This window comes from Sycon ciliatum, chromosome 1, assembly GCF_964019385.1.
Source record: "Sycon ciliatum chromosome 1, ocSycCili1.1, whole genome shotgun sequence".
NCBI lineage: Eukaryota > Metazoa > Porifera > Calcarea > Leucosolenida > Sycettidae > Sycon > Sycon ciliatum.
The window spans coordinates 92,162,565-92,177,207 of NC_088643.1; the positions used below are offsets into that span (position 1 = coordinate 92,162,565).

At 46.9% G+C, this 14,643-nt stretch overlaps 1 protein-coding gene across 1 annotated transcript; it reads left to right on the forward strand.

Annotated features, from left to right (window-relative positions):
• The first annotated feature begins 113 nt into the window (after positions 1–113).
• On the forward strand, positions 114–12,655 carry LOC135806494 (translin-associated factor X-interacting protein 1-like). Its single transcript, XM_065320683.1, has 18 exons — positions 114–1,029; positions 1,295–1,733; positions 2,980–3,114; positions 3,482–3,551; positions 4,265–4,322; positions 4,544–4,580; positions 5,893–5,948; positions 6,120–6,236; positions 6,927–7,038; positions 7,217–7,278; positions 7,657–7,746; positions 7,988–8,162; positions 8,757–8,891; positions 9,730–9,897; positions 10,200–10,322; positions 10,511–10,798; positions 11,180–11,292; positions 11,747–12,655. The coding sequence occupies exons 1-18, from the start codon at positions 977–979 to the stop codon at positions 11,967–11,969; spliced, it is 2,454 nt and encodes an 817-aa protein (XP_065176755.1). The 5' UTR covers positions 114–976; the 3' UTR covers positions 11,970–12,655.
• The last annotated feature ends 1,988 nt before the right edge of the window (positions 12,656–14,643 follow it).

Consider the following 14,643-nt stretch of genomic DNA (forward strand, 5'->3'; position numbering starts at 1 on the left):
ACGCCTTTTGTTGTCTTCACACTCGACTCTCGATCTCGAGTACTCGACTCGATCGTATTCATGCTCATGATGTACCATGTGTACGTGATGTAGTCAATACGGCAATAGTCACAGAGCTACGCAAATAATACACAGGCACAGTGCATTAGTGTGTCCCACAAGCCGCGCGCAGAGCTTGTGTTGATGGTACGACCATACCAGTTTGTAGTCGTCGGTGTCCTCGACTCGACATTCACCCAGACATTGCCAGTGTCACTCACTGAGTCAGCCAAGGCAGCCCATCACCGTGCCTTTTTCTTTCGGATTGTCGACTGTAGTGTTGAAAAAGGACACTAGCAGCCAGCTGCTGCTACTCTAGCGACTCTGCACTTTGTAGTGCATTTTGTTACGGCCAGCTGTCAGTGTTACCTTTAGTATACATCAAGTACACGAGTGAAATACTAGTGCACATGCTTTAATGCTGCCTGATCAGCGAGACGACGGGGACTGATGCTGCCACGACATGTACCGTTCAGTTGGTGCGTCGCCTACGTGTAGGGAGTAAGGGCATGCTATGATCCTGTACATCGCACTGAGTGGATAACAAGACTTCCACTTCCAGGTACCCCAGTAGCAATACTGTTGACTGTTGCTGATCAGCCGCAACAGTTATAGTTATACAGTCTTGACCTGCTTGCTCGACATCAGTCCGCTGTACCATTACCGGCATTGGCGGTACAACGGCCGGATACTATAGTGATCGGGGTACATAGTCATACCAGCAGAGGTAGCTGATGTACAGTCTGGCCTTCTCCCCCATTCTCCCGCAGGTTGGCCATTCCAATATTAATACCTCTCCGTTGACCTGATCAGGCTATTCGAGTTGCCGCCGGCGGAGGTGGCTGTTCCGCAGAGCCAGTTCATTATTCACGCTCATATCTGAGGCGGCTCTCAGTAAGCGAATCAGCTCTGCCCGGCTGTGACCATAGTAGCAAGTATGGATTCCACAGCACAAGTGAAGCTGCCCAAGGTCGCCAATGGCCGATCAAGGTATGAGCAAGTCGCTCTGTGCGGCAATGAATAAAATCGGCTAAATATGTTTGGCTGCTGGTGCATGTGTTTTTCGCACCTTAATGTAGTACATGCAGGCAGGTAATGACGTTGGCCAGACTGTGCAATGTGCGTGAGAACAATATACGCCATTGTACAATGTCAATGTCATGTGTTCAAACTATATATAACCACATACATGGTAATGTTTTCAGACTGTCCATAACCGCGCATACATGCGTGTTGTGACTGTTCAATGATGCAGGGGTAGCTCCTCGCCAGCTACCATGACACTGCATTCCGGATTGCCCCATGATGCCAGCAATCATGGCATCGGTGAGGAAGGAGATCGTGATTGCACCGCGCCAGGCTCAGTACTCGCCACAACAAATGTCGGCGGACATTCTACTGCTTACGCGGCAGCATTGCTCCTGCAGCCGTTGCCCCGCGATGCGCCGCCTATTGACTTGTGGCCGAGTGTGACACGGCAGAATATTTCAGCCACCGTGATAAAGAGTGATAAGCACAATCCGCTGACGGGCAGAGTGCAACCCAAAGCCAAACTGCACATGGATGTCCTGGACCTGACAACACCAGAACCACACCTCTTGTCCCTGCTGAACCGGAGAATTGCACATGGAATGCAAGAATTGGAGCAGGCCAGGATATTCAGCACCGCAGAGGAAGCAGTTCTCAAGGCTAAGGTACAAAAGTGAGACTGACGCATGCATTACCGAGCAATGAAAAAAAGTATTTAAGCGGTTACCGGTATGGTACAAACTTGCAGCTGGGGTTTGTGCAGCCGCAGTACCGGGATACATCAGCTATAGGCAAAGGTGGTGTTTGTGCAGATACTGGGATACATACGGGCAGGTCTGTATGGCCATGGCCTGTGGGGATTATGTACGTGCCACAATCTGTCCCTACCGTGGAAATCTGCTCTACCTGTACCAGTACAGTAAGCCTGTAATGGCGACCACTCGGATATGGCAACCACTCGACCATGGCGACCACTTGTCCTTGTCACGGACACATTCACATTCAAAACACCTCGGATAAGGCGACCACTCGCTCAACGCGACCGACGACCACCCATCCGCGACCGCGTTGCACAGTGCTAGTCATGTAAATGTACGCATCGCATGGTGCACCATGCATGGTAGATCTACACATGAGTCATCAGTGCAGGACGTGTCGATGTACATGTACCTGGTGCATGCACAACATTTGACAGGTCTGAGGACCCCAGGCACATGAGCCGTGCTAGAGTAGCATAGGTGTGTGCACTGACAGTCTGTGATGCACTGATCAAAATGATGATGTATCACATGTGGATATGGTCACGTGACCCACTGAACCTGGATAAGAAGACCACCTGGCCACGGCGACCACTTTTTCTCGTCCCTTGAGTGGTCGCCTTTAATAGACTGGTTTCACTGTATGTCCACGGTATGTATGAGCTAAAATCTGACACCATGGCTTCATCCTTGGACCCGGTCATGGACATGTGTTGGATCAGTCTCGTCATGGAAGAGAAAGAGAAGATCTAGCTGAGGCAAGGCCAGAGCAAAAGGCAGAAGTAAAGAGGTTGAAGGCCAGTGCACAAACGCACACTCTAACTAGAGGCCAGCCTGTGTGCCGCGGTGAAAGCTTGGTTGAAAATAACTAAAAACGTTACTCTATGGTGTGACATGGCTAACCATACCCAGGTCATTGCACCCAGTATGTGGACCATGCAGCTTGTAATACAGCATGGGGAACTTCAATCATGGATTACGGTGTTATAGTATGCGTTTGACCATGTGTGCACCCATGAAGGAATGCTAATAAGCAAAACGGCAAAGTTCTTCTGCTCGCAGCTGGATGTGTACTAGAGGTACTTTCAACAAAAAATGCTGGCATTGGTTCATATATAATTATATTTCACTGTCTACTTCATGTCTTGCCAAGGTCCACCGTGATGCATTTGAAGTGCTCATCAATGAATTCAGAAGTTACCGACCATTGCTGTGTCGGATCATGGCTGCGTATGACAATGCGTTAGAAGTGCAGGCCGAAGAAATCCGGAGTCTAAAACCACTCAAGGTTAGTTCATAGCAGTATTCATGTGAAGGTTATTAATTTTGGACGTAATCCGGTTTGTGAGCATGGATGGCATAAAGATGATGATGATGATGAGGAGGAGGAGGAGGAGGAGAGAGATAGCACTGTGTAACAAACAGAATCCAGCGGGTAGTCCAGCCACAATTGTCTCAGCATAATTGCATGCTACAGTCGGTCACATACTGCTCATTGATCAGGCATGCGCTTGACCCATAGTTATAGCCTATGCAGCCCATCTGGCTCTCACACAACCGTATGATATGGCTGCATACCATACTACAATTATGCATTCAGCGGTTTTTTTCTACAATAATGTGTGTCTTATTCGCACTATTATGCTATTTCTTAGCATGCAGCAACGACTTACAAAGCTGAATTTGAACAACGTTGGCTGGAGAAGAAGAGTATTGAAGACCAGAGTGAGTTGGTGTACGCATTCCTTTTTGTTCTTTTGTCCGCTGTGCATGCTGCATGTGATGCATAGTGCATAGTTGAAATGAAACACGGACCATCGCAGATTTACTAGCTTTACAGGTGTTGTGGATTGTAACGCAATGTCAGTGCCGACCCAATGGAATGGCACAAGTATGGGCATCGCATGCATGTACACCAGGGAGTGAGTGTCTTTCGAGAGGATGCAAAATCATACTGAACGAAACGATGTGTAATCGACCCCGAATTCGGAAGCTCACAATGATACGTGGTCCATGGTCTATGCAATTCACAATCGCGATAGCAGCCTTGACCTGCTGGCCCCAAGTGCGGCCCAGGCCAGCGATGCTATACAAAAGCATTTACATGCATCAATCGGTCCTCAGTATCACAAGAGTGACCGGAACAGGCAACTGTGACCCACGAGCGAAACCCGGCCACATTGTGCCATACTGTACAGTCGCCCATGTGGTCTCCGTTGATGGCACGAGTCACTGATGCACAGAAACTGGCTGCTATGAGCACGAATGAAATGGCATTCTGCCTGTTGTGGCGTGGCACGCTTACTCGGTTTTGTTGTTGCTTTGAAAGCTCTGTGTCTGTACCAGCACAAATGTACCCTATACGGGTCATCATGTGACATTAGTCTGACTATGTACATGAATCTCTGTTTTGTGCTTTACATGTACTTGGTCGGCAGCTATCCAGATACTGAGGAGGCAAATCAAGGACCTGAAGCATGAGATCTACAGGCTGCAGTAAGTAGTGGCATGCTGTCCTGCTGTCAAATCAGTGTTGAAATGGAGTTGTAGTGGCCACGGTATACCAGTGAATAGGCTAGTGTCTTCATCTACTGCTCTCTGGTGTTCCTGTTGTCGATCCGGACACAGCAATGATCGGAACAATGTTGTGACAGATTCATAAACATTGTCATTTCTTTATTTTTACTGTGGTTGTCCGTCGTGTTCCTGGTATGTAGTGAGCGAGAGAAAGACTGGCAAGCACAGCTAGATAAGGTAGGTAAATGACCATTCTCGGTACATAGTCACAGTCCTTGTTGCTGGCTTCATCGTCATTTCCAAAGTTCGCAGTAAACTTTAGCTCTATTTTCTAAGCTGGCCCACTGTGTGACCGACCCCATTGTCACTGAGCACTATGGTTTAATGCGAGCCGCAGTTACCTACAATTGTAGATGTCAGGCTATGCCGGGGCAATTTGTTTGACTCTTGAGCCAAACAGGTTTACAGTAGTACTGTAGGGAGCCAACATTCAAACCAGTGTAGTATTAAAGGGGAAGTTAAGGCAAAAATCAAAATTTCACCAGTTGTAGTCTTCGGGGTGCTGAGTCGAATGGTCTTGGTCCGAGGAAGCTGAGACGCTTCCTTCCTACTTGAATCCCAATGGAACTCGCGCACTTCCACCGAAACTGGGTGACTGCGCCCTACTAGATGGGGATTTGTATGCAAAATGTCACTAAAAGCGCCATTGCGTTCTTATAAAAGCACGGATGACCGCGATTGGCCCATATGTTGTAGTCTTTTGGACGCTGAGTCGACTGGTTTTGGTCCGAAAAGGCTGCGAAGCAGCGTTCCTTCTTTATTCCCAATCGAACATGGTCGAACAAGTGGTCACGTGCTGCTGCGTACACCAGTCACCTGGTCACCGTGCCTGCAGGGTACAACTTACTAGCCTGTTTGACCTTTTTTGGGTGCAGTCCTGTCACTCGAGTTGAACTCGAGTTGAACCTTGGTGTGAAAGTTGTCGCCTGCTGGCGTGGTGACCAGGTGATTTGGGCACCCAGGAGCACGTGACCGCTTCTTCAACCATGTTCGATTGGGAATAAAGGAGGAACGCTGCATCGCAGCCTTTTCGGACCAAAACCAGTCGACTCAGCGTCCAAAAGACTACAACATATGGGCCAATCGCGGTCATCCGTGCTTTTATAAGAACGCAATGGCGCTTTTAGTGAAATTTTGCATACAAATCCCCATCTAGTAGGGCGCAGTCACCCAGTTTCGGTGGAAGTGCGCGAGTTCGATTGGGATTCAAGTAGGAAGGAAGCGTCTCAGCTTCCTCGGACCAAGACCATTCGACTCAGCACCCCGAAGACTACAACTGGTGAAATTTTAATTTTTGCCTTAACTTCCCCTTTAAACTACAGCAGTGCCTCTTCTACACATGTGATGTCTGTATCAGTGTGTTACCATGGTTACTTTTAGGATAGCGGTGCTGATCATGAAAGTGACGGGCAACCCGTTAACCTGATGTGTACTGTGTCGGCTATCCTGTCGTTCTGTCTCCGGGCAATATCGTCATGACAACGAGCAGCTGAGCATGGAGGCAGGCAAGTCGTACAAGCGATATCGGGAAGAGGCTGATCAGAGGTAAGAACGGTACCAGGTATACCGTTAGCATGATGGTATCTGACATGTTTGTTAAAAACTAGGTGGCATGAGCACTGACAGGACTCCCGGGACTCTTTCCATTCATGTGCTTCAGAGATGTCATCATGGTATGAATGCTTGTTTCCTTACGTCTACATTTATATCGTCCAGGTCAATGCTGATCACTGAATTGAACGAAATTCACTACAAGGAGCAGGATATGGCTAAAGCAGCGCAGGCCAAAGGGAAGCCAAGGGACGACCCGGCAGTACTGAACATTCTCATCAAGTATGTAACAAGTCACATGTGTACTAGTAGGACTGCTATCGTGGAGAGCACCCGTCTGTGATGCTATGCTACAGATGTTACACTGATAACACAGAGGCATAGGTCGACTGGCTCATGCAATGCCATCGGCGTCCGGGGCAGCCCAGGCCTCAGGCGACTCAGCCAGTTTTGTCACAATTTGTAAACGATGTTTTACAAGTATAGGCTGATACCTGGAAACATACAGGAAAGTGTACTGTGTATCCTAGATACATCTTAGCTGATCATATTGCAATATGGAGGAATACAACAGCCACCCGGACAATATCCATTCTAAGCGGCAAGTGTATGTCTGAGCAGAGTATGTACTAAGTGAGTTCTACTGTATGTAGTGTGCATTGAGCAGTGCACTGCTGACACACATCTACACAGTGCCGATCTCAGTACAGCCTACAGGGCCAGTTTCTACTTTGAAGTAGATCTATCTTGCAAATTAGAAGCAGTTTGTGTGCTTGTGTGGGTTTGACATCAACAGGTCGATGCTGATAAAAGTTCCATTTTGATACTATCAAGTTCCATTTGGCATCAGCAAAGTTTTTTGTTTGTTTGTCAGACTAGGTGTGACATGGCGGGACATGTGATAGCCGCACCATGTACATGGGTGTGGGGCTAATGTTCTTCATGTATTCGCGTCTTTGTTCTCTTGGCTAGCCGGTTGAAAACAGACTTGGCGGAGGCTCAACGCAAATTGGTGGAAACCATTGCTGACTATGGTGATGTCGTTCCAAGGAAGGAGTTTGACAAGGTCTCAAAAGCCAAAAAGGTATCAAATGTCAATAAGAACAGCCTGTTCAAGTCAATATTGGATACTGGATAGATTTATGGATAGTTACAGGTACAGTTCCATTTCAGGGCTTACAAGTCATTTAGAGTTTAGAGCCTAGTAGTGATAGAGGTGTTTGCTAAGCTCCACGTGGATGTTTGTTCGCATTTTCCTGTAGAAATTGTCCAAGGAGCTGAAGTCACTCCAAGACAGTCACAATGCCCTGAAGGCAAAACACAGGTAACTTGCAGAATATTATGTTCTTTGTTGACAAACCAAGAAGCACATGCTACCTAGGAGTTTATTATTCGACCCTTCATCAGGTCTGTAATTATCTGTCTTGACCATATTTCCGATTAGGATCGGTGATCCTTAGCATAGGTGTGCAGTTTCAGTAAATGTGTCAAAGTTTGGATAGATAAGCACTCGGAATTCAACCAGTGCTTGCGAGACTGAGGCTGAACAGCACCCTGGGAGCCATGCACCATTACTCATGCCCTAGAACATCGAAGACCTGCACTGATCATTGTGTCAATTTCAATTCTCAACAAGAATTCCATTTGAAAAGTACAACTGCACTGCACAATCCCCGTGCTGCTTGTTTGTGCAATGCTTCAGTGCACTTCAAACAAAGTGTGATGCGACACTCGTGCAGCGTGACACAATCTGCTCGGAGCTCGTGGAGGTTCAGAGATCGTGCACACCAAGGTAAGTGAGTGGTCCAATGCCAGTACACATAATTTGAACATACACCGGGACTGCCAGTACGCATACTAGTACTCATTGGGTTATAAGCATTCTGCTTACAGTGCTACCAGCATACAATGATACATTCTGGGTGTGCTTCAAACACAGCGATAACAGGGCTCGGAACAGTGAATTCCCCCGTGGTGTTTAGCGTGTGTAAGATACCTTGCTTGTTTCTTTTTTGTTTGTTTGCATTCGGCAGGCCAGATTGGAATGCTTTCGAAGAAGACCTTGTTCCTGAAGATGGTGACTGGAGTGAGATTCGGGATATACGTACGAGTAAGCAAATGGCAGAGGCAGTTCATGCCCACCTGCGCAACGAACCTCTGCCGGAACTTGTTGACGGCAAGTACGGTCCTCAGGTTTTGAAAGGCAGGGTAAGTGCTTCTAGCAAAGGATGTACATGCATGCCACATGTCTTGCATGTATTATCCGCCCAGTGCTGGCCTGCTGGGGTAGGGGCCTGGTCAGGGCCTGGAAACATGATGTGTAACCTGGGTAGGGCCTGGGTAGGGCCTGGGTAAGGTTGCATCCATCCGGGCATGCATCTCAACATCTGCATGCTTTAAAGAGCCTCCAAGGCCGGTGTATCAGACGTGCGAATGTTCGCTGAATGCAAGACTGGTCTGGCACATGAAATGAATCATGTCTTTTCGCATACTGGTACTCACTTGCAGGGCTGGCCGCATATGGGGTCCATTGCACCTAATTTTTGTGAATATCTGCCGAACAACTATATAATGAGAGGGTTCTCTTCATTTTCATGAACATTTCTGAGAACTCTCGTTTAGCAAAAACCTCTCCGTTTAAAAAAATTCGTACATTGTACTACTGTACTTCAAAGTATCACATTGTCAGGGCCGTCCCCGTTCACCCAGTAAGTGGTTCAATGGGGCACACATAACTGTGTAACATCTACTTTGAAGTACATATACAATGCATTATGCGTATGCTCTTGCACAACGCTACAGGGTACTGCTCCTGCCGTTCCACCACATCTTCGTGCAGAAGGCGTCATCCGCAACCGTCACATTCGACAAAAAGAAGCACTGGGACTGATTCAGGAAGTCTGGTCCACTCGCCAGCCACCGCGTGAAGATGAAAAGGTGCAGTCATCTCACTGGCCCCTATTTACGACTTCAGCAAAGCAAGTTCCTGGGTTTGCGAGCCAATTGCTTACCAGGCTTTGCAACAGAACTCCATGAATGCATGGCAAGAGGATTATTATATTATGCGTACACTGTTAAACCGGAAAGGAAAGGGTTTGCACCAGTTTTAGTACCACAACCTGCGTGCACAGACCAATTTCGCAACTGGAAATGTTTGCGATTTCATCAGTTTTATTACTACAGTTCTACATTTCACGCCGGCTTACACACATCAAAAAAATCGCGAACGATTCCAGATCGCAAAGGTTTCTCGATTTATAGCATATAACCACGCACTTCATTTATTTTACAAGCAGGACAATTGCGCCACTTAGCCTGGTTCTTCCTGAAGAACATCAGAATATACTGGTACACACACGGAAAGTTGGGTGTGGTCCTCGAAAGAGTGCTCAATGCACCGGGGTGCAGAGCTTCATACAAAAGGAATAGAATGCGGAGCTTGGGTTGGCGTGAAACTCGGAGTCACAGCCAACCACAGCCAACCCAAGCTCCGCATTCTATTCCTTTTGTTTTGATTATACTGGTATCATTTTATGCTTTGAAGCACTGAACTGGGATCGATTTTATCGACATTGAATGCAGAAGTCCGTTTCACCCCAGCAGGTATGTGATGGTGTGAGCTGTGACTTCCCAAGCCAATGCATGTAGTTTTGGTTCCTCATCTTATCAGATCAGTTGTCTGAAGATTACCATCTGGCATGAAACTATTACTTGTAGTTACAACCAGATGTGTGGTACTCTGTGACTCGTGTGTTCCTCATCTTATGCGTTTCAGATAGCAAAGAGAACCAACTTATCAGACCACCTTATGAACTTGCTGGAGAAACGCTACGTCATACCATCGTTGTGCTCAGAGTGGGCGTACAGTCTAGATGATGCTTGCCGACGCTACGCACCCCAGGATGCACACATTGCTCTCTTCCACGCTATCATCAACAAGCAGGTATGTGCACGTTACAGCAGACCCAAGATGGAATTGCCCATTGCTGGTGCCTCAATGCGGTGACCTTCCAGCTAGCTAGGCACACTTGACTCATACACCGGGTACACTGAGACCATACACTGAGACCTGTAGAGAAAGACTACAAGGTGCATGTGCCTTTCGCAAAGGACCAGCCTTCTGTTCAGCAAGGACGGTCACTAGATACAGGGATATCTGCATAGTCAGTGTCATTAGACTCATTACGTGCAGTACTAAGTAGTTTGATGGCTCACCGCCTTTTTGTCGGTGTCCACTTTCGACAGGTGGACGAGAGTGCATACCACACACAACAGAAGATGCTCACGTCGCTCAAGGACACTCTTATGGCTTCTACACTGCCAACAGAAGAGGCTGATGAGGAGAAAACAGAACCAGATGCTGATCAGGTAATGTCCTTTGTGTTGAACAAATGCATCGAAGGTGAAATCACTCAGCACTGAATTCTCTGAAGTGGCAGTTTCTGAAAGTGCATTTACGGTGGACCCCGCTGGACATTCACACCTGTATACCTACCTATATACATGGACATGCATGGTCTATTTGAGCTTTTCCTACTTTGCTCTTGTGTCATCAGGAGGCAGGAGTCATGTCGGGATCATCACTGGCTGATAATCTGCGCAAGGTGTTTCCCTTCAAGAGCGAAGTGAGCATAGATGAGCTGTGTGACTGTGCAGTGGAGGAGGCAAGCGTTAAGGCCAGCAGTGAACTATCAACTGGAGCAGCGCCAACAGGCAGTGTCGAGCAGGTAGACACAGCTGCAGACGAGGAGCAAGCTGCGGCACCTGGCGAATCAACAGCGGAGAAATCAGATGAAGAAGCTGACGGAGAGTCTAAAGTCATGATCAAGAAATTGTTTGAAGTGGTGAGGATATGTTCACAATGTTCAGTCTCAGTGATTCATGCAGTTGGATGCAGAGATGATAGACCACTGGTGCTTTAGAGTTGTGTGCTCGCTGGGTGACTGAGTGGTACTGTGGGACTCACCTGGTACTTACTATGATATCAAGCATGGACATTCTCTGGAGTATGGCCCTACTATGGGTACATTGCCCAATAGTGAAGAATAAGTACACGTACATCGGATACTGTACATGTATATCCTATCAGAGTTCCACTGTATGTTGCATAGCCCAAGTGTGTGCTGTGTACTGCTTGCTCTGCACACATGGCTTATTATAATATGCTTCGTTTATGTACATGTACTGGTACATGCATTTGTGTGCACAATTACTTTCGTATTCAGGGTGAGACAGGCTATGCTTCGGAGTTTGTTCACGTACTGCGCGAGCAGGAGCGACAAGAAAAACTGGATTACCTGTCTGACATCAACGCAGCGCTGGAACTGGATGCGGAAAGGTGAGAGCAGTTGAATTGAACTTCAGCCTCATACTGGATATCAACACGCAGTGTTCCTCAGTGTCTAGTATATCAAACACGACTACATGCGTGTTATTTTTCAGCTATTGATTGTCAATAGTTTCATTCCATTCAATCGAAATATTCAACATAAAGAAAGGGGTTGGCACAGGCCAGGCAATAACTTCGGAGCAGACAGTAGATGATTGCAACTGAGGAACTAGCAAGATACATGTGTACCTGCACTGCCCTTTGCCAGCAACGGCGTACCATAACCAGTCGCAATGTACAATGTACTGGATGGAGAAGCTCATCAATACCTTGATAGAACTTCAACTCTTCAACTCTTGTCCCACCTGTACCCTTTTTTCTAAACAACTGGAGGATAAGTGTAGTAGAGTTGTGACTCCTCTGTTCTGTACTGTTTATTTGTTACTTTGTTCACTGTTGTTAGCGACGAAGTCAATGTAGACCAACTGAGAAGCGCTATTCAGAAAGCTGATCCAGAGAAGAGCGAGAAGGACGTGACACAAATCCTAGCCTATGCCTATGCAACAAGCACCGCTGCTGTGCAGCCTGGAAAGACGGCCGCAGCACAACTCCCCTCCATCATGGAGCGCTTGCAGGCCAGGGGATTGCAGAGGTCTGGTCCTCGGCCACAAGCAGCAATGACCTGATCTCGTCAAACTACAATCTTGGAGTGCCATTATCAGGCCATATCTCTCTAGAGGTGGAGATGTGGTCCTCAAAGTATTGCCCGCACAATGATAAAGTACCGTATATGACTTGAGTCACCACCGAGGTTGCCCTCATCAATTCATACCAGTCGCTGTTCTGCCAAACACATCAGTAGTCTCGCACACTATGGGTATTGGTTATTTCAACAAGTTTCAAAGAATGACTGTATTAGCCGTCAAGAATTGCGCAATCACTTTATGCGCTTTGCATTGTGAGCAGGAGTTCTATATCTTCGTACTACGATGTGGCGAGATTATCATTATTATTATAGGTTTGCGTGTTAAAGATCAAATCTTTTGTGTAGCAAGAATGATACCTCATTCCGCTTCTGTGTTTCTGATTGCCGAGTAGTCTACCGTATTGAGCTGGCGGTATAAGGGAGGTTTCGCTCTATGTAAGTTGCGTATGAAAATCTGCTATGTCGTACATGCCGGGGAGCGAGGGCAACTTTCACACGTAAATCTCTCTCTCTAAATATCTCGACGGATTTCCGTAGGAAAGCGCTTTCCTACGTTTCCTCCTCCGTAGGACTTTTTTTCAGAAATATTTTCCTCATTTCCCCGATTTATCCATGGTAACGTTCAAGCCGTGCGAAGCACAAGGTCCACAACACTTGGTAAACTAATAGAGAACGTGGTTTAGGTTCGTGATGCAGCCGACGCGTCTCCAACGCAACATGGCATGCTCATCAGCCGTCGAGGAATCACGTAGAGCGAACCCAACAGTGCTGATTTCTACGTAGGAAAATCACGTGCAATTCCTACGTTATTTTCATACATAATTACGTAGAGCGAAACCTCCGTATTACTAGTGAAAAAATCTGAAACATGAACTTTTTAAAACACAGCGGGTTTGATCGTGAAGCGGGTTTAAAAAGATATTGTTTGACGGTCGAACACAGTTGGATAGGAGTGGAGTTCTGCAAACTCATGAGTGATGATACACAGATATGAGTAGGTACATGTAGTTTGTAAATGTGTAGTTCTGAGCTGGCTAGCATTCACTGAATTGTGTCTTCAGATTTCAGAAACTTACTTCATGTAGGCCGCGAATCCGGCTAACTTCATTTTTTTATTACTTCAAGTATAATAATGTACGTTGAGCATCACGGTCCAGCAGTGACAATGGAAGCAAATTGCTAGAGCTACAGCTTCAGTGCGCTGTTGCGTTGTGTTTCAAATTCAACCTGTCCTTTGTACTCACCAGGCCCACAGCAACGGTGAATGGATGCAATCACCAGGTAGTCGTAACGTATTTTACGACTCCCTGGTGATCATTGATCAACGAAGGGACTATGGACTGTGGGATCTTTCACTCCGCATACATTTCTTGTAAGGGGCCGTCCGTAAATATCGATGTTTTTTTAGAGACGATATTGGTGCTTCTCTCCCTTGACCCCCCTCCCTCCCCCCAGAAGACGCACATGTACATCTAGATCATGGAATCAATATTTTTGGATGCTCATGAAGTGCCCAGGATATGATGTTGAGGGTCCGGTGTAGGCGTGAAAATCCCGCCGCACTCACGCAATAGCTGCATCGCCTGGGGGGGAGCGAACCGGGTTGGCGCTGCAGTGCTCACAGCCATCGTGTACTGGTGTAGCCAAAGCGGCTACGCTCGGGCTTGAATTTTTTCAAATCCTTGTTCAGACAGTGAAGACTGGAAACTCTTGTGGAGTTCGTCCGTGTTTGTTCGCACTGCCTCTACGTCTTGAAAAAGGTCTCCTGCAGGCATCGTTCGGCCGATTTCCACAATCAATAGCTCATTCTTTTGCTCTTGAAATTCGCCATGGGCGTACAGCTTCCAATTTTTGATTTTGTTCTTGTGTCGCGAGTTTTAGCTCCGCGAAAGGAAGCTGGTTTCACATTTCTTGTATAGCCATTTAGACGTCCGCGTGCAGGGATCGGCGAAACTTCAGATATTTACATCGATATTTTTCTGATGCTCGAAAAGACGCACATGGCTCAAACCCCCTCCCCCCCAGACGCACCAATATCGTCTCTAAAAAAACATCGATATTTACGGACGGCCCCTAACAAGACTACTGTCCATGCATAGCACCAAGAGTACATAGTTTATGTACTCTTGGTAGTACATGTACTGGAGCTGTAGTTCACATTCGACAGGGGGCGGACAGGACGCGACGTAAGGAGCAACGAGAACCGACGGGACGGTCATGCCACCGGGCAATATGGCAGGGTATGCATGAATGGCTTTGTCTTACAGGTTCAACCATTCTTATTTTTACAGTGAAGACGTACATGTACGTAAATAAAACCGTGCAGTACACTCATAATAGGACATGGAACTACAATTTTTTGTAGTACTTGGGGCAGGCCTGATATGTCACATCAACCGGTTTATGTACTCTTCTAGTCTTGAGCCTTGCATGGTGCATGGTGGCATGGATGAGAAAAGAATATACGACTTACGTCACAATCCGTCAGCCTTCGCCATAAATGGCATAATAATATTCATAGACCACCCACTATCACTCAGCAGCAAAGATCAGCAGTAGACAGCAACATAACTCCAATACAAGCCTTGCAATAATACAAGCCATGCTGCTGGAACAAGGGGCTGAAGAACGAAAGCGAATCAGCAGCTGACTCT